The 23,029-nt window shown below is 41.3% G+C and overlaps 1 protein-coding gene across 4 annotated transcripts in view; it reads left to right on the top strand.

Annotated features, from left to right (window-relative positions):
* The window catches only part of ABCF3 (ATP binding cassette subfamily F member 3), a 41,061-nt gene extending 25,288 nt beyond the window's left edge, over positions 1 to 15,773 (top strand). For all 4 annotated transcript variants that reach the window (XM_078775590.1, XM_068112120.2, XM_068112119.2 and 1 more), the window contains exons 19-22: positions 9,715 to 9,806; positions 10,632 to 10,764; positions 12,189 to 12,276; positions 14,405 to 15,773. In XM_078775590.1, coding sequence (XP_078631716.1) covers positions 9,715 to 9,806; positions 10,632 to 10,764; positions 12,189 to 12,276; positions 14,405 to 14,563 — 472 coding nt within the window. In that variant the 3' untranslated portion in view covers positions 14,564 to 15,773. The remainder of the gene's footprint in view (positions 1 to 9,714; positions 9,807 to 10,631; positions 10,765 to 12,188; positions 12,277 to 14,404) is intronic.
* Positions 15,774 to 23,029: the final 7,256 nt, after the last annotated feature.

Below are 23,029 nucleotides of genomic sequence, written 5' to 3'. Positions count from 1 at the left end.
TGAACGGCAGCAGGATATCACATGAAATATTGTTTACTTGTTAACGGCGGCAGGATATCACGTGAAACATTGTTTACCTGTGAACGACGGCAGGATATCACGTGAAGCTATTCACAGTGTTTATAACGGGATATCATGTGAAGCTGTTCACAGTGTTAATGACGGGATATCCTGCGAAACATTGTTTACCTGTGAACGGTGGAATATCATGTGAAGCTTTTCAGTGTTGATGACGGGATATCACGTGAAGCTGTTCACAGTGTGAATGACGGGATATCTTGCAAAAGCCATGAAAATGCGAAACACACGGCAGCGAACACAGGAGCAGGTCATGCTCGTGGCTCGTGAAAAATTTGCGCCACTGAAAAACCGCGAATTTGTGGAACATGGCCGCGAATAAGGGAAAACACCCCGGCAAATTTTGCGGAACACAGCTGCGAAAAAAAAAAAAAACGCGAATTTGCGGGACATTTTTCTGCGAATAGAGAAACGGGTCGCATTTTATCAACCGCGAATACGCGGATTCCGTGAGTAGTGGGATCCGACTGTATACATAATTGTGACTCGTGGAAGAGCTAGTACAATGAATGGATTGGGACAAGCTGCAGATGAAGGCCTTGTATGTGGATAGGAGTTCAGGTGTGCCAAGGAAGGATTTTGTACGATGGAGGATCCCCAGTCGGCGCCTGGATTTGGAGGCCAACTTTGAAATTTGCTTTGCCCAAGAAAGATCATTGCTCATAGTGAGGCCCTCGAGTTTGAACGACTGAACTTCCTCAAGAGTATTGTTGAGGAAGTAGATAGGAGGGTTTGTCTGACGTTCCTTTCAGAGGGAGATCGTGAGAGTGTGAAATTTGTCAAGATTGAAAGGTATTCAAAGTGTTTGACCAGTTTGTGATTTTTTTTTTTTTCAAGGTCTGAAGGGAGGGAAGAGGCTGCTGACTGCCCATCGGAATGATTAGGGATATAATGGCACAGGGTCGAGTCATCAGCAAATAGAGAATGAGGATTTTACAGAGAGCCAGAGAGATCATTGTTGAAGATCAGCAATAGGACTGGGCCCAGAACACTGCCTAGGGGCACTCCAGCCTTGACAGGGAGAAGAGATGAAAGGATTCGGTTGAGTGCTGCATGTTGGCTGCGGGAGTAGAGGACGTCAGTAAGTCATGTGTGGAGTTGGCCTGGGATGGCATAGGCAGAGACTTTGGAGAGCTAGGTGGGGTGCTAAGACTTTATCGATTGCTCCGGATATGTTGAGACAGATGGCCTTGATCTCATGTCCGACATTGAGGGTCTCCATCCATTGCTGGGTGAGTATAAGCAACATTTCCAAGGTGGAGTGACCTGGGGTGAAGCCAAATTGTTGATCTGAGATGAGGTTGTTGGAGAAAAATAAGGATTTCATATCAACTGTGTTGATGGATGATGGACCTTGCTGATGATTGGAAGTAAGCTGTTAAGTCTCTAGTTAAGGGGATCAGTTTTTGCACCTTTTTATGTAAGGCAATGATGTTGTCCGATTGCCCAGCAGATGGAAGATGATCTAGGGCAAATGATAGGGTGAAAAGGACAGAAAGAGGATGTGCAAGAACAGCAGAGCAGGTTCTTACCTGTGACATGTCGTAGGTCTACAAGTTTCATGTTGCTGTTGGGGGTTGATTTTTTAAAAATGTGCTCACATTGGTCGGACAGCTTGTGGGCCCAGCATATTAGGCTGTATATGCCTGTATATGGGAACTGAGTGGCGTGCTGATGAGGAGGGGAGTGTCGTTGAAGGTAAAGGTGTATGCTGCATGTGTGAGAAGTGTTATGATTTATGGGAGCGAGACATGGGTAATGAATGTAGAGCAGCAACGAAGGCTGGAAAGGGTGGAAATGCGAATGGTTCGGTGGATGTGCGGAGTATCGTTGAGAGAGAGGAAGACAAATGATGAATTGCGAAAGATGATGGGAATATTGCCTGTGATTGATGCTGTGAAGAGGAACAGGTTGAGATGGTTTGGTCATGTGTTGAGGAAGGATGAAAGTGACTGGTTGAGAAGAGTGATGGAAATGAATGTAGAAGGAAGTAGAGGACGGGGAAGACCGAGAAAGACATGGCTAAAGATGGTGGAAGAAGAAATGTGGGCAAGGGGGTTAACAAGGAGAGATGCAGAAAATAGGGCAAAATGGAGAAGATTGTCATGGGGACTGCAAGGCTAACCCCCGCTCTAGCAGGGAAAATGGCCTTAAAATGCATGTTGTTGTTTGTTGTATATGCCTCTGCTGATTATACACTGTCCGGATTTGTTTCCTCAGATTTCCATTGGCTTTGTTTGGGTCGATTGTAAAATTATTAGTGAGGTTTAATCAAGGCCATACACGCCACCCGAAAAAAAATCGTGCACTGTCATTTTTGAACAACCCCATATGCGAGTTTCCCAATTGGCCCGTTACCGGATTTTTGAAGCCAATTTACTCGTGCTTAGTGGCAAAGTTTCGTATCTTGAATGACCACATACAGGTGGTTATGAACAAGATATAACATAATTCCCCTGTTCAGAATCAAAATGAATCTTATCCATGTAATTTTATTAATTCACATAGGAACACGGGACAGACACGGCACAAGGTTAATGAGCCAGATTAGAGAATATAAGCTGAACCGTGAGGCAATGTTTTTTGTTTTTTTTCATTGCCCGCAATAACACTAACGTGAAAGGCAAGAAACCCGGGGTGTGTTCAGTTACCGAGCAGCTAGCTAGCGCGTGCCAAGCCAGCCGTTCCTTATCAACGGTATTGAATGGAGCGCTTGGTTTGAATGCTTAAGCCACTTGGCGAGCACTCTGCAATAAACTTGGTAAATGAACGTACCCCAAGATCTACTGTAATCTGTGCATACCCAGATAGGATAATAACATGACCCTTCCTGCCACTCCTGTACAGAGTGGGTGCACTAGTTGCATGAAACCAGACCCAGCTGACCGTCGGACTCGTAATTTATATTGAACCAAACCATGAAGAGCCTCGGAGATTAATTGTGTAATACCTTCAACAGCAAGGGTGAGGGAGTTGAATGAACAGAAAAGGTGGGGGGTTTTTTGTTTTTGTTTTTTGGGCCGCAAATATATATTTTGTGTCGCAGGTTGTCACAACAGTGCGATCATTCTTGTTAGGACACATGAGCTGATGCTGTCTGGTCCAGTAGCAGAGTCAGAATCGAGGGTTGAAAGAACCTTCTCCACCTTCTCAGGTGCAAAAGATCGAATCTATGAGCAGTCACATCACCCTATCTAACTCTTTACATTAGTTATTTGTGCCTGTCATTTTTGTCCTTTATTATGCCCTTAAAAACAGCAAGTTTCCTGTTTGGAATGATTTACAATTTTGTTTGACTTCCGGGCAGGCAGACAGAGTAAAATATTATCTCACTCTTCTCTGTGTATTTGCGATCGGGTCGAATTCATATCCAGAGTACAGTTAAATTGCAGACTTGTCTTTTGATTCACGTTCCGATTCGTGTTCAAGATACAACATGCAATTTAAATGGGTTGTTCCTCAAAAATAAATTGACGATTCTAAACTGATCAGGCTGACTGACATGAACCAATTGCTTAACCCCGCTTTTCACTTCGCGTGCGCGAGGTAATTACTATATATAATTTGTGTGTCGTCTGTGTCCTTCTAAAGGGTTCCTGCTGTCGTATAATAATAAATGTTATCGTTGGAACCGCTACATTAAGCTCCCATTCCAGCTTCTTCAATCAATCCCATGTGGAGGGCTTTTAAAACCAGCATCTTTATGATTAAATGGACATTATCTTTTGGTCCAAGTAAATCAATTATTAGCTTTCCAACTAAGCAAATCGATTGATAGTTTTCCAATGATGCCATTTTTATTATATTTTATGACAACAGGAACCGCTACATTAAAGCAAAGTCTTGCATCTTTTTCTTCTTCTTTATTAACAGAAATACCGGCTTTTAAAATGGGCCCTTTGAGATTAAACAGACTCATTTGTTTTCCAAGTAAATCGATCATTAGCTTTCCGACCAAGTAAATCGATCATTAGCTTGCCGACCAAGTAAATCGATCAATAGCTTTCCGACCAAGGAAATAGATCATTAGCTTGCGAACCAAGTAAATTGATCATCAGCTTTCTGACCAAGTAAATCGAATATTAGCTTAGCTTTCTGACCAAGTAAATCGATTATTAGCTTAGTTTTTTGACCAAGTAAATCAAATATTAGCTTCGCTTTTTGACCAAGTAAATCAAATATTAGCTGAGCTTTCTGACCAAGTAAATCAAATATTAGCTTTGCTTTCTGACCAAGTAAATCAAATATTAGCTTTGCTTTCTGACCAAGTAAATCGATTATGGGGGTTAATAATTATTAGCTTTCTGACCAAGTAAATCAAATATTAGCTTCGCTTTTTGACCAAGTAAATCAAATATTAGCTGAGCTTTCTGACCAAGTAAATCAAATATTAGCTTTGCTTTCTGACCAAGTAAATCGATTATTAGCTTTCCGACCAAGTAAATTGAATATTAGCTTAGCTTTCTGACCAAGTAAATCAAATATTAGCTTTGCTTTCCGACCAAGTAAATCAAATATTAGCTTTGCTTTCCGACCAAGTAAATCAAATATTAGCTTTGCTTTCCGACCAAGTAAATCAAATATTAGCTTTGCTTTCTGACCAAGTAAATCAAATATTAGCTTTGCTTTCTGACCAAGTAAATCAAATATTAGCTTTGCTTTCTGACCAAGTAAATCGATTATTAGCTTTCCGACCAAGTAAATTGAATATTAGCTTAGCTTTCTGACCAAGTAAATCAAATATTAGCTTAGCTTTCCGACCAAGTAAATCAAATATTAGCTTAGCTTTCTGACCAAGTAAATCAAATATTAGCTTAGCTTTCTGACCAAGTAAATCAAATATTAGCTTTGCTTTCTGACCAAGTGAATCGAATATTAGCTTAGCTTTCTGACCAAGTAAATCAAATATTAGCTTAGCTTTCTGACCAAGCAAATCAAATATTAGCTTTGCTTTCTGACCAAGTAAATTGAATATTAGCTTAGCTTTCTGACCAAGTAAATCAAATATTAGCTTAGCTTTCCGACCAAGTAAACCAAATATTAGCTTAGCTTTCTGACCAAGTAAATCAAATATTAGCTTAGCTTTTTGACCAAGTAAAGCAAATATTAGCTTAGCTTTCTGACCAAGTAAATCAAATATTAGCTTTGCTTTCTGTCCAAGTAAATCAAATATTAGCTTAGCTTTCTGACCAAGTAAATTGAATATTCGCTTAGCTTTCTGACCAAGTAAATCAAATATTAGCTTAGCTTTCCGACCAAGTAAATCAAATATTAGCTTAGCTTTCTGACCAAGTAAATCAAATATTAGCTTAGCTTTCTGACCAAGTAAATCGAATATTAGCTTTGCTTTCTGACCAAGTAAATCAAATATTAGCTTTGCTTTCTGACCAAGTAAATCGAATATTAGCTTAGCTTTCTGACCAAGTAAATCGAATATTAGCTTCGCTTTCTGACCAAGTAAATCAAATATTAGCTCAGCTTTCTGACCAAGTAAATCGATTATTAGCTTTCTGACCAAGTAAATTGAATATTAGCTTAGCTTTCTGACCAAATAAATTGAATATTAGCTTTGCTTTCTGACCAACTAAATTGAATATTAGCTTAGCTTTCTGACCAAGTAAATCAAATATTAGTTTTGCTTTCTGACCAAGTAAATTTAATATATTAGCTTATCTTTCTGACCAAGTAAATTTAATATATTAGCTTAGCTTTCTGACCAAGTAAATTGAATATTAGCTAAGCTTTCCGACCAAGTAAATCAAATATTAGCTTTGCTTTCTGACCAACTAAATTGAATATTAGCTTAGCTTTCTGACCAAGTAAATCAAATATTAGTTTTGCTTTCTGACCAAGTAAATTTAATATATTAGCTTAGCTTTCTGACCAAGTAAATCAAATATTAGCTTTGCTTTCTGACCAAGTAAAGCAAATATTAGCTTTGCTTTCTGACCAACTAAATTGAATATTAGCTTAGCTTTCTGACCAAGTAAATCAAATATTAGTTTTGCTTTCTGACCAAGTAAATTTAATATATTAGCTTAGCTTTCTGACCAAGTAAATCAAATATTAGCTTAGCTTTCTGACCAAGTAAATCAAATATTAGCTTAGCTTTCTGACCAAGTCAATTGAATATTAGCTTAGCTTTCTGACCAAGTAAATCAAATATTAGTTTTGCTTTCTGACCAAGTAAATTTAATATATTAGCTTAGCTTTCTGACCAAGTAAATCAAATATTAGCTTTGCTTTCTGACCAAGTCAATTTAATATATTAGCTTAGCTTTCTGACCAAGTAAATCAAATATTAGCTTAGCTTTCTGACCAAGTCAATTTAATATATTAGCTTAGCTTTCTGACCAAATAAATTGAATATTAGCTTTGCTTTCTGACCAACTAAATTGAATATTAGCTTAGCTTTCTGACCAAGTAAATCAAATATTAGTTTTGCTTTCTGACCAAGTAAATTTAATATATTAGCTTATCTTTCTGACCAAGTAAATTTAATATATTAGCTTAGCTTTCTGACCAAGTAAATTGAATATTAGCTAAGCTTTCCGACCAAGTAAATCAAATATTAGCTTTGCTTTCTGACCAACTAAATTGAATATTAGCTTAGCTTTCTGACCAAGTAAATCAAATATTAGTTTTGCTTTCTGACCAAGTAAATTTAATATATTAGCTTAGCTTTCTGACCAAGTAAATCAAATATTAGCTTTGCTTTCTGACCAAGTAAAGCAAATATTAGCTTTGCTTTCTGACCAACTAAATTGAATATTAGCTTAGCTTTCTGACCAAGTAAATCAAATATTAGTTTTGCTTTCTGACCAAGTAAATTTAATATATTAGCTTAGCTTTCTGACCAAGTAAATCAAATATTAGCTTAGCTTTCTGACCAAGTAAATCAAATATTAGCTTAGCTTTCTGACCAAGTCAATTGAATATTAGCTTAGCTTTCTGACCAAGTAAATCAAATATTAGTTTTGCTTTCTGACCAAGTAAATTTAATATATTAGCTTAGCTTTCTGACCAAGTCAATTGAATATTAGCTTAGCTTTCTGACCAAGTAAATCAAATATTAGCTTAGCTTTCTGACCAAGTCAATTGAATATTAGCTTAGCTTTCTGACCAAGTAAATCAAATATTAGCTTAGCTTTCTGACCAAGTAAATCGAATATTAGCTTAGCTTTCTGACCAAGTAAATCAAATATTAGCTTAGCTTTCTGACCAAGTAAATCAAATATTAGCTTAGCTTTCTGACCAAGTAAATCAAATATTAGCTTAGCTTTCTGACCAAGTAAATCAAATATTAGCTTTGCTTTCTGACCAATTAAATCAAATATTAGCTTAGCTTTCTGACCAAGTAAATTGAATATTAGCTTTGCTTTCTGACCAAGTAAATTGAATATTAGTTTTGCTTTCTGACCAAGTAAATTTAATATATTAGCTTAGCTTTCTGACCAAGTAAATCAAATATTAGCTTAGCTTTCCGACCAAGTAAATCAAATATTAGTTTTGCTTTCTGACCAAGTAAATTTAATATATTAGCTTAGCTTTCTGACCAAGTAAATCAAATATTAGCTTAGCTTTCTGACCAAGTAAATCAAATATTAGCTTTGCTTTCTGACCAACTAAATTGAATATTAGCTTAGCTTTCTGACCAAGTAAATCAAATATTAGTTTTGCTTTCTGACCAAGTAAATTTAATATATTAGCTTAGCTTTCTGACCAAGTAAATCAAATATTAGCTTAGCTTTCTGACCAAGTAAATTTAATATATTAGCTTAGCTTTCTGACCAAGTAAATCAAATATTAGCTTAGCTTTCTGACCAAGTAAATCAAATATTAGCTTTGCTTTCTGACCAACTAAATTGAATATTAGCTTAGCTTTCTGACCAAGTAAATCAAATATTAGTTTTGCTTTCTGACCAAGTAAATTTAATATATTAGCTTAGCTTTCTGACCAAGTAAATCAAATATTAGCTTAGCTTTCTGACCAAGTAAATTTAATATATTAGCTTAGCTTTCTGACCAAGTAAATCAAATATTAGCTTAGCTTTCTGACCAAGTAAATCAAATATTAGCTTTGCTTTCTGACCAACTAAATTGAATATTAGCTTAGCTTTCTGACCAAGTAAATCAAATATTAGCTTAGCTTTCTGACCAAGTAAATCAAATATTAGCTTAGCTTTCTGACCAAGTAAATCAAATATTAGCTTTGCTTTCTGACCAAGTAAATCAAATATTAGCTTAGCTTTCTGACCAAGTAAATTGAATATTAGCTTTGCTTTCTGACCAAGTAAATTGAATATTAGTTTTGCTTTCTGACCAAGTAAATTTAATATATTAGCTTAGCTTTCTGACCAAGTAAATCAAATATTAGCTTAGCTTTCCGACCAAGTAAATCAAATATTAGTTTTGCTTTCTGACCAAGTAAATTTAATATATTAGCTTAGCTTTCTGACCAAGTAAATCAAATATTAGCTTTGCTTTCTGACCAAGTCAATTTAATATATTAGCTTAGCTTTCTGACCAAGTAAATCAAATATTAGCTTAGCTTTCTGACCAAGTCAATTTAATATATTAGCTTAGCTTTCTGACCAAGTAAATCAAATATTAGCTTAGCTTTCTGACCAAGTAAATCAAATATTAGCTTTGCTTTCTGACCAACTAAATTGAATATTTGCTTAGCTTTCTGACCAAGTAAATCAAATATTAGTTTTGCTTTCTGACCAAGTAAATCAAATATTAGTTTTGCTTTCTGACCAAGTAAATTGAATATATTAGCTTAGCTTTCTGACCAAGTAAATCAAATATTAGCTTAGCTTTCTGACCAAGTCAATTGAATATTAGCTTAGCTTTCTGACCAAGTAAATCAAATATTAGTTTTGCTTTCTGACCAAGTAAATTGAATATATTAGCTTAGCTTTCTGACCAAGTAAATCAAATATTAGCTTAGCTTTCTGACCAAGTAAATCAAATATTAGCTTAGCTTTCTGACCAAGTAAATCAAATATTAGCTTAGCTTTCTGACCAAGTAAATCAAATATTAGCTTAGCTTTCTGACCAAGTAAATTGAATATTAGCTTAGCTTTCTGACCAAGTAAATCAAATATTAGCTTAGCTTTCCGACCAAGTAAATCAAATATTAGCTTAGCTTTCTGACCAAGTAAATCAAATATTAGCTTAGCTTTTTGACCAAGTAAAGCAAATATTAGCTTAGCTTTCTGACCAAGTAAATCAAATATTAGCTTTGCTTTCTGTCCAAGTAAATCAAATATTAGCTTAGCTTTCTGACCAAGTCAATTTAATATTAGCTTAGCTTTCTGACCAAGTAAATCGAATACTGCATTAGCTTTCTGACCAAGTAAATTGAATACTGCATTAGCTTTCTGACCAAGTAAATTGAATACTGCATTAGCTTTCTGACCAAGTAAATTGAATACTGCATTAGCTTTCTGACCAAGTAAATTGAATACTGCATTAGCTTTCTGACCAAGTTGTTAGGTGGAATCCTTTGGTATGATGTGAGATACAGACGGACGCTTCTTCTTTTAATAATAAGTATAGATTACTTGGGAATGTGTTATTGCTCCTCTCACACTACCTTTTCCATGACTCCACATTTCTATCTCCATTTAGGAATCTGAAATTAGGGTATTTCAGTCAGCATCATGTGGATCAGCTGACTATGCACTTAAATGCTGTGCAGGTTCTTGCATCACATTTTCCAGGTAAATACATACCCATTCATGTCTCCCTCCACCTTTCTCAATCGTTATTTTTGCTGTACATTGAAGTGGGCATTTATTTCAATCTGTTGTTGGACATATGTGCACAAAGAGGGGCCGCAGGAAATTATGCTTGCATTAAAGAACTGACAATAACAAGGTGACAAATCCTAATAAAGCGACCTTTTGGCCCTTTAGATGCTTTGATGCTATTGTAACAGGATTTCAAAACTCCAAGGCAATATTAGAAAAAATTTAAGAAAACAATGTAACATCCTTTAAAAAAAAAAAAGGCAAAACTCGTTTTTAAAAAAAAAAATCGACATTACTGGTAATAGGACTTTTGATTTGTTTCTTGTTGGGAAATGGTTTGAGGAAAAGCATTGTGGAATGTTCTGCATAGAAAGCAATATGGAAAATGCAAATGAGTGGAGGCAAGATTTTATATTTTCATAAAGTAACCGTGTTCTCTGGTAGAGTTTTCCATAATCGCAGTTTATTTTCTTCTTCACCTACTTCAATAGCAGATACATATATGCTACATCAGGCACTCGACACATTCGTTCTGCCTTTTTATACTGTTCACTTTGCTTGACGTCACAACAGTTTGATACTTGTAACATGCGCCTCTGGCTTAACAAATTTCATCAAAGCCTGATTGGTTAGCAGATTTGCTTCACAGAACTGGCCTTTAGGTGAGTTTACAGCGCTGTGGTGTTTCTTTTTTTCATTTATTTTTTAATGTGGAATTTTGCGTTCATGGAGGAACAAAACAGCAAATGTGTACTGTATGCCATTTGTTTTCTAACCTTTACCAATACCATGCAGGATCTCCCGAGGAGTCGTACAGGCAGCAGCTAGGCCGGTACGGTGTGTCCGGGGAGCTGGCCTTGCGTCCTGTGGCAACACTTTCTGGTGGACAGAAGTCCCGCGTCGCCTTTGCACTCATCACTATGGCAAGGCATGTATGATTTTATTTTGCTGGCATCTATCATCAACCGTTTCAAATTTAATGTCAGCTACAACATTTATTTTATTTTATTGTTATTTTTTGCTTACATGGGAGTGGTTCATATCTTTTATATACAGAAATCTCAGCTCATGGAGGAGCTTAAAGGGGAACCCAAAAACTTTTTTTTTCTGTTTTTCTTTCATCAAAAGCTGTTCTTTATCTCATCTCAATAATCATAAATTATTCGTATTATAATCATCAAATACAATTTTGATGGTGATGTTTTTATCACGTCGCTTTTTTAAATCTTGCATGTCGTTTTTCCACAACAGTCGTATTCTCCTGGGTTAACTTTTACATATTAGCCACAGATCCATGAGAAATGCCTCGATCCCTGACATTGTCGTCATCAGTGGTAAAACTCTAAAAGGCCCATACCAGGCCTCAGATGGAGAAATATTGCAGGATCTGTTCACTTCTTGGTGATTGTGGACATTGGTCATCTGCACACTTGTCGTATTTATACCTAATGATGCCACATTTTGGGCCAGACTCACTGCGCGGGAAGCGCACAAGATGGCGGTGGCGCCCCTTAGCAGCCACCGGCGTGAAGCAAGCAGACATGACGACCTCCTTCGGCTTGCTCGCGGCCTCCTTCGGCTCACTCGCGGTCTCCTTCGCCTCTGAAGAACAACACAGCAGCCAAAACCTCCTCCTTTCCACTTGCAAAGCTCCCAAAAAGCACCCAAAAGCTTTCACCGATCTCCTCACAGGCGCCCACACAGGCAAAACGTGACCGCCCACGACCAAAGCCAGGTCCAAGAGAGAGAGAGAAAAAGAGAGAGAGGGGGAAACTCACCCCCCCCCTCTTTTTGCTGACTTCACACTCGGACCAATCCCCGCGCCAACCCCTTCAGTCTATGACCATGACCAATCATTCCCTTCGGGGCGGGGCCTCGCGGCCCTTCTGGACGCCCATCGAGAACATTCAGGGGCAGGGCTCCCTTTCCGATCAGCAAATGTGATGGGTTTCTGTCGGGCTTGTCGGTGTTGTAATGTGCCTGAGTTCATTTCCTGACAGCCCTCGTCTTATAGCAGGCCGATTTATTATAACCACAAAGGTCAGATCACAAGAAGTAGGACGGACAGTGGGATTTATCCTTATTCCCTAAGCTACATAGCACAAGAGCCACCCTCCGTATGGCCACACGTCACACTTAATCCGAACACACGGAGCTGACTTATGTACATCAAGGTAACATTGCACAACATTCAGAGCATGGTAATCTATGCACTTATACCTGGACTGAGGTATTTCATTGCCTACCCCGTATAAACGTAACAATGGATTTTCAGTAGTTTAACAGGGTTTCTTTATTTGTAAAAGTTCAAATGTTTTTTTTGGTATTTTTGGTCATTCTGTGTTTCTGCAGTCCAAACCTCTACGTGCTTGATGAGCCTACGAATCACCTGGATATGGAGACGATTGAAGCTTTGGGAAAGTCTCTTTGCAACTTCCAGGTGGCTGCGGACAGGGTTTGGGTGAAATTCATACACTTGTACATTGATTACTTGACTGAAATTGCTCGTTCACGCCGTGTCGGTTTGGTAGCATCGGTGTCGATACTCATCTGAGCCAGAACACTGAAAAATACAGAAACCATGTTGGAACCCTGAAACATTGGCCCAATGTACCAAACTTGTGGGCGGAGCACACTAAAGTTAATTCTGCATGACGCATGACGCGGTGTCATTTCCAGATCTTCTTCACATCATTGCCGATGGTTTTTTGCAGACATGATGGTGTAATGTGTGGAAGGCTGCAGTCGTATTTGCTCAGGCTTAGTTTTTGTAATGCTTATGATTACATTGAGGCAGAAACGCTCGTCTAAGACTGAAGCTTATGCTGGATTGAACACTGCCCACTCTTTGGAGAGTGTCTGTCTGGCCTTCCATCCCATCATTCACTCCTTCGTCACACATTTATCCTGTCTATGGAATCGTGTCATCACATCTTTCCAAGATATCTCCATTCCTTCAAGATTGCAGCTACCTGTTGTCTCACATCTCTCATTCCTACCAATGCGATTATATATTTCTTTCCTCATGCTAGCCCTCTCCCCTTCCCCCACTTTCTTCCAAATCCCGTTTGAACATTCATCGTCTTTTTGGCTTGTTGAGGCTACAGATGTACTTTTGACGTTTTCTCCTGTGCTACCACTTCTTGCTCTTCCATGAGTCACGTTTGCAGTTATTCATGAATACTTACATATATACTTTTCCTTATGTTTCATCTTCATACCTTTTCGATGGCTGACGGGATGATCAAGAGGTACGTGCACTTGCCTCTAAGCTGTCGAGCCTGGGTTTGAATCCTGACCCAGCTATAAACTATCATCCTGGTGTTTCACAGGCAGGGTGATTCATCAAAGCCTGTGCCGTCCATCGGATGGACATTAAACAGGGCGGCCAGTCTGCTGGCATTAGTTGGTGGACGCTAAAGATCCCACAGTGTCCTATTCAAATCGGTCTGTGAGTGTGTGTCCGCACACACATCCACCTTGATATAGATAGTTCATTCCTCATATCTATTAAGCTTGGTGTTGGCTTAGCGGTTAGGGTTCCGGCTTGGGATCCTAGGATCCTGGGTTCGAATCCCGGTTGATCGCTGAATTAACGCCAGGGGGGTTGACTCAGCCTGTCATCCTTCCGAGGTCGGCAAATTGAGTACCAGCTTGCTGGGATGAATGATCACGGTGTGTACCCCGATTTAGAAAAGGTACACAGTATCCCTGCGCATCAAAGAGGCGACTAAGGGTTGGCGTCAGGAAGGGCATCCGGCCATAAAAACATTTCCTCAAACAGGGAACCATGATTGTCATGGGGCCCGCAAGGCTAACCCCCGCTCTAACGGGGAAAATAGCCTTAAAACGATCATTCATTCATTCATTCATTCATTCAGTGTCCTTTGCAAAGAGTAGATGAGCTATCACCGGCACCACGATCAAATTCCAAATTCCGGCCCTAGCAGTGGAGGGCATTGCATCAGTGGCACAGCCATGCCCTCAGCCAATGATGTAACCACACAACGTTGTGCTGCATACGAAACTAGAACGGCACTCAGTAGAGCGCATACCTCCGCCAGGCTGAACAGTTTATGTTTTGTATCTGACTGATAGGCCGGATTTGGATTCGGACCCGAACCAAAATTTAATTGGCTTGTTCTTGTCATGTAACCAACTCCTCCAAATTTAGTCATAACTCGTCCATAACTTTAATAAATATCATGTCGTATATCGCTTTTCGCCCGATCTCTCAACGGTGAAGATCACTTCAAAATTGCCAACTGCTAAATCGCTGTTTTACTTTACACAGAAGCTCCTTGTAAAGGTTTCCTGTGTACACTCTTTCAAAACACAGTTTTGATGCTGCACGCATCAATTATGTCTTCCGTGAACGTTTGCCTTTGCTTGTGGAACCCCTCAGCTTAGTATAACTGATTCTTCTTTTTGGGGGGGCAATCATGTGGATGCTTAAAGGTTCAAGGTGCTTCAGTCAACCGTGCATTGGTGTGGTTGAGTTTAGCTTTGGGATTAACAGGCCCTTCATGACTAGACTAACACAGCGTGTATCGTTTTGGATGTGGCAGGGTGGCGTCGTGCTTGTTTCTCACGACGAGAGACTCATCTGTTCGGTGTGCAAAGAACTGTGGGTGTGCGGGGAAGGCGGGGTGCAACGAGTCGATGGTGGTTTTCAGGAGTACAAGGGATTGCTGGAAGAGCAGTTCCGTAAAGAAGGATTCACCTGATGGACCCAAGTGGACATTTGTGTGCTTGTGCTTGTGTGTGTATATGTGTATATATGTATCTCATCTTGCCTCGTTTTCTTATAGCCTTAATAATGAAGCTTAATTATGGCTTTTTAACGGCGTTTATAAGCACACAACATGAGCATCAATTTATCTTTTCGACTGCAGCATTGGAGAAAAGTTGGAAAAAAAACCTCGCTTGATGCAGCATTTCAAACCGTTGGTTAAAACAGGAAGCCATATTGTCATGGTGAATGGTGGGCATGCAACGATCCAATTTTGATCACCAGCAAAAAAAAAAACGTGCACACCTGCATCAAATGTATACACAGGTATGTGATTCCATAGGTATTATTAGTCAGGTGATGTTTATCCAAGTGTGGCGGGATTTTAAGACTGGCAAACCCAGCTGAAACCCTTTAATGAACTCGCCCCGTGTTGACGTGCTAGTTGCATTGTTGGTGTCATATTCACCTGTGTGGGTGAGGTTTGTTTCCTGCTATACCTCCAAAAGTCAGTGCACAGGGTTGTACAAGTCATTGTATGAATTTAACATGAATTGCACATGACCAGAATGATGATTGAATGTTATTGCCAAGTCGTGTGACTCTCAGCGGTTTGGATGTTCACGGTGAACGATTGAAGTCCTGAAAGGCTTGAAGTCTTGTAAAAACAAACAAAAGACATCCAATATGGATTGTCCCTGGATTAGTGACTGAGAGTGACGATCCATTTTCTTCGAGTTTGATGTACAAATTCATCATAATTTGGCGTCTTTCATTTGTGCTTGTGATTTATACCTCATTGGCCATTTGCACTCCTCCACAAACGAATTTGTCCATGGAGGTTGATAATTTCCTAACGATGGATGGAACTGATGGAATGAATGGAAGTATACTAACCGCCGTGAGAACCAAAGAGAAACTGACGTTTCGGATGTTCACCCTTCATCGGATGTTAGCATGCTTCCAACGCTTTGTCCATTCCATCCATTGTTCTACCGGTCCGTTGATGTAGACCGACTATAGCTTTCATCCATTGTTCTACCGGTCCGTTGATGTAGACCGACTATAGCTTTCATGAAGACGTGTTTCCCCATTTCGTTTTATAAATTATCTTTGCTGTAACAATGTATGATGGCAGACTTGGAACTGCTTGTCGGCTTGTACAGGCTACCAATGTGCTGTTAATAAAGTGAAACTTGCTTCGATTGAAATGTGGAGATATTATTGTTGGGGGGGGGTGGGGGTTGTATTATGGGGGGGGCTTATGGTGTATTTTACTGAACTGGAAGCAGCAGCCAGGGGGTGGGGAGGGTGTCATGTTATTTTATCCGTTATTATTATTTTGTCATAATGTTAATATTGTTAGGCTTTTGGGGGTCGACCGGGCTTTTCACGATGGGGTTTCTTGGACCCGCCACTCAACCTCCGACCCTGAAGCCAACCATTTAGGGATAACTTTGCAGCACGTCGGATTGCTGAGCAACCACGGACGCTGGTTGAAGCAGCTACCAAGACCAGGGTCCTCGCGCCCAACTATCGTGTTACATTACCGTTGGTTTAGCGGTCCCAACTGGGGAACCGTGCTCTCAATGTCCCACCTCGCCTACTTATTGTGGTACAGCCGAGCGAAACCGTAGGTGGGCAGAGGCGGATTTAGAGGGTGGCGCAAACGGTGCCCGCCCCCCCCCCCCCCTTATTTTGATTTCAGAAAGTGCTGTTTTTGCCTAGCTGCCTAAGCTTTGATGTCAAAACGCATACACCAATAGATATCCACGGAGGATGCTCTTCGTAAATCCACTCGGTGAAAAGTAAAATAAAACTAGACAGTTGCGACAAGGACGCATTTGATTTGATGAATCAGTGGTGATTTTAAAACTGGTCCGATTGTATTTTTCCATGGGTAGAGGATTTCAGTGACTGTGCATTAATTATTTCCATAATGTGATGCTCTGGATAATCATTCATAAACCCTCATGACTGAGCACTTCTGCTAAATAAATCTTTCTGTTTTATCACTTACACAAGTACTTTTTCTGTCTGACTGTTTTCCGTCTAATTTCGAATCCCGTTTTTCAAAATCAATCCCCAAAATCAAAAGATACGGGGATAAAATGCCTAAAATTGAGGTATGAATATTTCTCCCCAGATTTCAGGAAAACGCATCGAGAGCAGTATAATTTTCAAATTTTCCTGGGAGAGGACCCCCAGACCCCCGCTACAGGCTTCGGGCCTTCGGCCCTCGCGTTAGAGCTTTGCCCTCATCGGTTGCGCCTCCCCCCCCTCTTTATTGGAAATCCTAGATCTGACCCTGGTGGTGTTGGCTGGCTAGCGTTGCAAATTAATGGGGAACAACTTCGCTTCTATTTATTATGTATACTAGCAACGGTACCCGCCCTATGGGTGGGGCTTCAATTGGGAAGCCCAAATGAAAAGGCAAAATATCAGAAATTGAAGGCTTTTTATTTTAATTTTAAACAATTCATATAAACATCCGTTAAATCATATCACATGCAAATCATCATAATCTAAACAGTACATGGTGCCCATTTTGAAAAAGATTGAATTCTGCAAAACGGAAGCAGCCGCTACACGTCTTTCTCAGTCGCACGTTTATGTGTGAAGAGTGCACGCCGAATCTGTAACACGGAAGCGGCCGCTACACTTGTTTCTCAGTCGCTTTGCACACGCTGCCATGTTACTTCGGAGCCGCACGTTTATATAGGAAGAGTTCGTCAGGAGTCGATCTACTCTCTCCTGGTACATAGAATAAACAGTATTTGTAGAATTTCAATAAAAGCCACATCACTGTTCATATCGGTAAATATTATTCCATCATTTGGAAAAATTGGAAAAACAATATAACCTATTTTACTCCAGGGGGTCCGAGGATTACCCACCCAAAATATCGTTGCGATCGGTTCAGCCGTTTTTGTGGTACCTTCGAACGGACGGACATTTGGTGAATTATAGTAAGATGCTATGTTGAACCAACGAAGGAAAAAGACAATCGGACAGGTTTAGAAAGTCTATGTTCCGGATTCACGGAAAAGGAATGTATTTACAGGCAGTCATTTGCAAGTACATACGGAATTCAAAGACACAAAGAATAGCAATTATCCCATAGCAGGTAAAAGCCCCTTGTACAATCTTAGTTGCATGAGGACATTAGACAGGTACACCACATTCATCCGGGAAAAGCAGAGAGGAAGAACAAGAAGATAGAAGCAGTTTGAGGCTTGGGTGCGGCCTCTCGCTCATCCCACTCAGGCAGGCAAGCGTTGACCCAAAAGGGAAGGGAAGGCGGTGGTGTGTGTGTGTTTGCAGCATCGAAGGAGAGGTGCAGCGAATGCGGTGTAAGCTTAGAGGAAAAGGTGTGAGATGCGTGTCAGTGTCACCCAGCCGGGATGGAATTCTTTCGAATTGCTGATACTCTTTGTGCGTCTCAAGTGGACGAATTAGATGTTCTTGGAGAAAAAAGGAAAAGATCATGTAAATCAGAATGGAGATGTTATACGCCAAGGACCTCGTGGTGCCGTCAGTTTTCATGCCTCGACCCAATATATATTTTAGGGAGCTCAACTCCCCGTATAAAGACGTCCTTACAGCTCTATTTTGTTTAAGGCCGTGAACAAACTTCGGTACATCAGGGGTGATGAAGGTTGTGGTGAAGTTTCATCAAAATAGTGTGTGTAGTTGCAGAGGAAAAAGCAAAATCCTATTTTGGTGGGGGGGGGGGGGGGGGGGGCGGCAACCCTTCTCCCACCATTAACCACCTCAGACCCGGATTCTTTAAATACTGTGAACAAACGTTGGCACATCACAGGTGATGAACGGAATGTTAAGTTTCATCTGAATGTTTGTTTGTTTTTTCCTTCACAAGATCGAGGCTCGTATAAGAACTAACATGAATCACAAAAAAAACAAACGGATACATAAAACTTATCACAAAGGCAGCGGCAGACAAGATGGGGAGAGGGAAATACACGAGTACAACAGCAGAGAACAGGGACATCGGGAGATCTATGGGAGGGAGAGGGCATGGGATAAGCGGCATAGGAATGGGAGGATGGGGGTGAGAGAGGTATAAAACAAATGGATACTGCTAGGACTTCCAGGAAAGAAGTCGTATTTCAAAAAAGTGGATCTGGGGTGAATTAATGGGGGTAGAAAAGATCAAGGTTTTGGATGGGGGAAGATAAGAGGGTGGTGAACAGCTGTTTTAAAGACCTGGAGGGAGGAGTGGGATTGAAGAGAGTGAGGGAGTTTGTTCCAGAGGTGGGAGTGAAGAGGAATGAAAGACTGAAGGTGAATAGAGAGTCTTGATTTTGGCAGTTTCACCAGAAGAGGGTTGCTGGCAGATCTTGTGCGACCTGAAGGAATATTTGGGGGACGAAGCTAGGCTGGAGAGGAGTCGGTAGAAGACAGAAAGACCACCTACCTGCCTGCGGTGAGTGAGTGAAAGGCCCTCGGAGTTAGCTTCATCACGGGAGATTCCAATGATTCTGAAAGCTTTGGTTTCACCAGCGTGAAGCCAAGCTTGGTGTGAGGCAGGAGCACCGGCCCAGAGGGGAGAACAGTATTCCATTGAGCTGTGGATGAAAGCCGTGTATGTGGTGAGGAGCTCAGGTGTGCCAAGGAAGGACTTCGCACGACGGAGGATGCCCAGTCGGTGACTGGCTTTGGAGGCCAGATTTGAAATGTGGGTTTCCCAGGAAAGATCATGGCAGATGGTGAGACACAAAAGCTTGAGTGACAGAACTTCTTGGAGAGGTTTGTTGAGAAAGTAGATGGGAGGGTTGTCCAGACGGTCTTTTCGGAGAGACATAGTAAGAGTGTGAGATTTGTCAGGATTGAAAGACATGTTCCACTTTTTTGACCAGTCTGATTTTGTTTTTCCAGGTCTGCAAAGATTGAGGAGGCTGCAGACTGCCAAACTAAGGCATGAGGTATGGAGCGGTAGAGAGTGGAGTCATCAGCAAGGAGATTGAGAGGATTTTCCAGAGAGTTGGAGAGATCATTGATTAAGACCAGAAAATCACAGGGCCCATAACTCTGCCTTGGGGAACTCCAGCCTGAACAGGAAGGGGAGATGAGGGAAATCCATTCAGGACTACACGTTGACTATGACCAGAGAGGAAGTCAGCAAGCCATGCGTGGAGATTTACATGGATACCACAGGAGGAGAGTTTGGTGAGCAGATCGTATCGAAGGCACGTGTTATGTCAAGGGAGACAGCTCTGATTTCCTGTTTGGCATTGAGGACCTCCATCCATTCTTGAGACAGCAGAAGCAGAATGTCCAGAGTAGAATGACCTGGTCTGAATCCAAATTTATGATCTGAGATCCACCCATTGGAGAAGAGGAAAGATTTGACGTCAGAAGCGATGATTGATTCCATGACCTTGCTGATGATTTGAAACGGGCTGATTGGTCTGTAGTTGCAAAAATCTTTTTTTTGCACCTTTGTTATGTAAAGCGGTAATGTTGTCTGATTTCCAAGCAGATGACCTTGAGCAAAAGAGAGGGTGAAGAGAACAGAGAGATGGCGAGAAAGAGCGGCGGAGCAGGATTTCAGCACCCTGGGCTGATGCCGTCTGGTCCAGTTGCAGAATCAGTCGAGGTTTGACAAAAACTTCACCTTGTCAGGAGAGAAGGACACAGAGTCCAGGAGCAGCTGGGGTCGACTGGGTACGGTGGGTACAGAGAGATGGGTTCGGGACACAAGATCTTTGAGTCAAACACAGAGATGAGGCATTCAGCTTTTGGTAATCTGATTTCATGATGCCATGCACACATTCAAGGCACCCAGTGCCAGAGGCAGCACGGCAACCCCAAAACATCATTGAACCCCCTCCATGTTTGACTCTGGGGAAGGTGTTCTTTTTTATGAAGGCTTCATTTTGTTTTCTGTAAACATAGAGATGATGTGCTTTACCAAAGGGATCTAATTTGGTCTCGTCTGTCCACAAAAGGATTTTGGCTTGTTCAGGTGTGTTTTGGCAAACTCCAGTCGGGATTTCTTATGTGTCTATCTCACCAGTGGGGTCCACCCAGATGGTTACATGTTGAAACTGTCGTACCTTGTGTCTGAAGGTCAGCTTGAATCTATTTGGCAGTTGATTGAGGTGCTCTCTCCACCATTTGAACAATACTTTGCTACAATCTTCTATCAAGTTTTCTCTTGCGGCTACATTCAGGGAGGTTGGCTACAGTGCCATGGGCTTTAAACTTCCTGATAGCATTCTGTATGGTGGACAAAGGAACATCACGGTCTCTGGAGATGGACTTGTAGCCTTGAGATTGTCCATGCTTGGCTACAATCTTGTGTCTGACCTCCTCAGACAATTCTCTTGTTTTCTTTCTTTTCTCCATGCTCATTGCGGTACACACAGTGACACAAAACAGCAGAATGACTCCTTTTCTCTGTACAAACTGGTTGAATGAGTGATTTTTAAATTGTAGGTCTTCTATCAAGTTTTATCTTGCGGCCACGTCCAGGGACGTTGGCTACATTGCCATGGGCCTTAAACTTCGTGATTGCAGCAAAAGATTTCGTAATTTTCATGAAGCACGGGAGGCATTGGGACCGGCTTCATGAAGGACTTGCACAAAAAACTTACCCTGTCTGAATGTTTCTCTGTCCAGTCAATGGTGAAACTACAAATTGGGAATCTGTGAATGTCACAGATGGAAACCCTCATTCTGCTTTAAACTCAATATCTCTATATATATATTTTTTTTTTTTTTTTTTTATTTTTTTATTTTTTTGTATACAATATCGAGGCTCGTGAAAGAGCGAACATTAATCACACAGAAAGACAAACCGACACATAAAACATATAACATAGGGAGCGGTAGACAAGATGGGGAGAGAGGGGGAAGGACACAAACACAACATTTGAGAGCAGGGACCGAGAGACATGGAGACATCGAGAGATCTGAGAGAGGGCGAGGGCTTTGGGGGGGGGGGGGGCGTGGGAAGGGGGCAGTGGGAGAGGTATAAAACATATGGACACTGCCAGGACTTCCAGGAAAGAAGTTGGAATTTCAAACAAGGTGGATCTGGGGTGAATTAGCGGGGGTAGAAAAGATCAAGGTTTTGGATGGGGGAAGATAAGAGATGGTGGTGAACAGCTGTTTTAAAGACCTGGAGGGAGGAGTGGGATTGAAGGGAGTGAGGGAGTTTGTTCCAGAGGCGGGAGAAAAGAGGAATGAAAGAGTGAAGGTGAGCGGAGAGCCGAGATTTCGGCAGTTTAACCATCAGAGGGTTGCTGGCAGATCTTGTGCGACCTGTAGGAATATTTGGGGGACAGAGCACAGAGAGAGCTGGGGGTGCAAGGCCGGAGAGGAGTCGGTAGAAGACAGAAAGACCACCTACCTGCCTGCGGTGAGTGAGTGAAAGGCCCTCAGAGATAGCTTCATCGCGGGAGATTCCAATAATTCTGAAAGCTTTGGTTTCAATAGCGTGAAGCCGAGCTAGGTGTGAGGCAGGAGCACCGGCCCATAGGGGAGAACAGTATTCCATTGAGCTGCGGATGAAAGCCTTGTATGTGGTGAGGAGCTCAGGTGTGCCGAGGAAGGACTTCGCACGACGGAGGATGCCCAGTCGGCAACTGGCTTTGGAGGCCAGCTTGGAAATGTGGTTTTCCCAAGAAAGATCATGGCAGATAGTGAGACCCAAAATCTTGAGCGACAGAACTTCTTGGAGAGGATTGTTGAGAAAGTAGATGGGAGGGTTGTCCAGTCGATCTTTTCGGAGAGACATAGTAAGAGTGTGAGATTTGTCAGGATTGAAAGACATGTTCCACTTGTTTGACCAGTCTGTGATTTTGTCCAGGTCTTCAGAGAGTGAGGAGGCAGCAGACTGCCGATCTGAGGGAAGAGGAATGGAGCGGCAGAGAGTGGAGTCATCAGCAAAGAGATAGAGAGGATTTTCGAGAGAGTCAGAGAGATCATTGATGAAGACCAGAAAAAGCACGGGGCCCAGAACACTGCCTTGGGGAACTCCAGCCTGAACAGGAAGAGGAGATGAGAGAAACCCATTCAGGGCCACACGTTGACGACGACTAGAGAGGAAGTCCGCCAGCCATGCGTGGAGATTTCCATGGATACCAAAGGAGGAGAGATTGGTGAGCAGAGCGGGGTGCCAGACCGTGTCGAAGGCACGTGATATGTCGAGGGAGACAGCTCTAATTTCCTGTTTGGCATTGAGGACCTCCATCCATTGTTGAGACAGCAGAAGCAGCATGTCCAGAGTAGAGTGACCTGGTCTGAAACCAAATTGATGATCAGAGATCAAGCCATTGGAGAAGAGGAAAGATTTCATATCAGAAGCAATGATGGATTCCATGACTTTGCTGATAATTGGGAGAAGGCTGATTGGTCTGTAGTTGCTAGGATCTGTTTTTGCACCTTTTTTGTGCAAAGCGGTGATGTTGGCTGATTTCCAAGCAGATGGCAG

Source organism: Myxine glutinosa, chromosome 4, assembly GCF_964187855.1.
Source record: "Myxine glutinosa chromosome 4, kmMyxGlut1.1, whole genome shotgun sequence".
NCBI lineage: Eukaryota > Metazoa > Chordata > Myxini > Myxiniformes > Myxinidae > Myxine > Myxine glutinosa.
The sequence above is the reverse complement of the archived record's forward strand: the minus strand, read 5'-3'. Positions and strand labels throughout refer to the sequence as shown.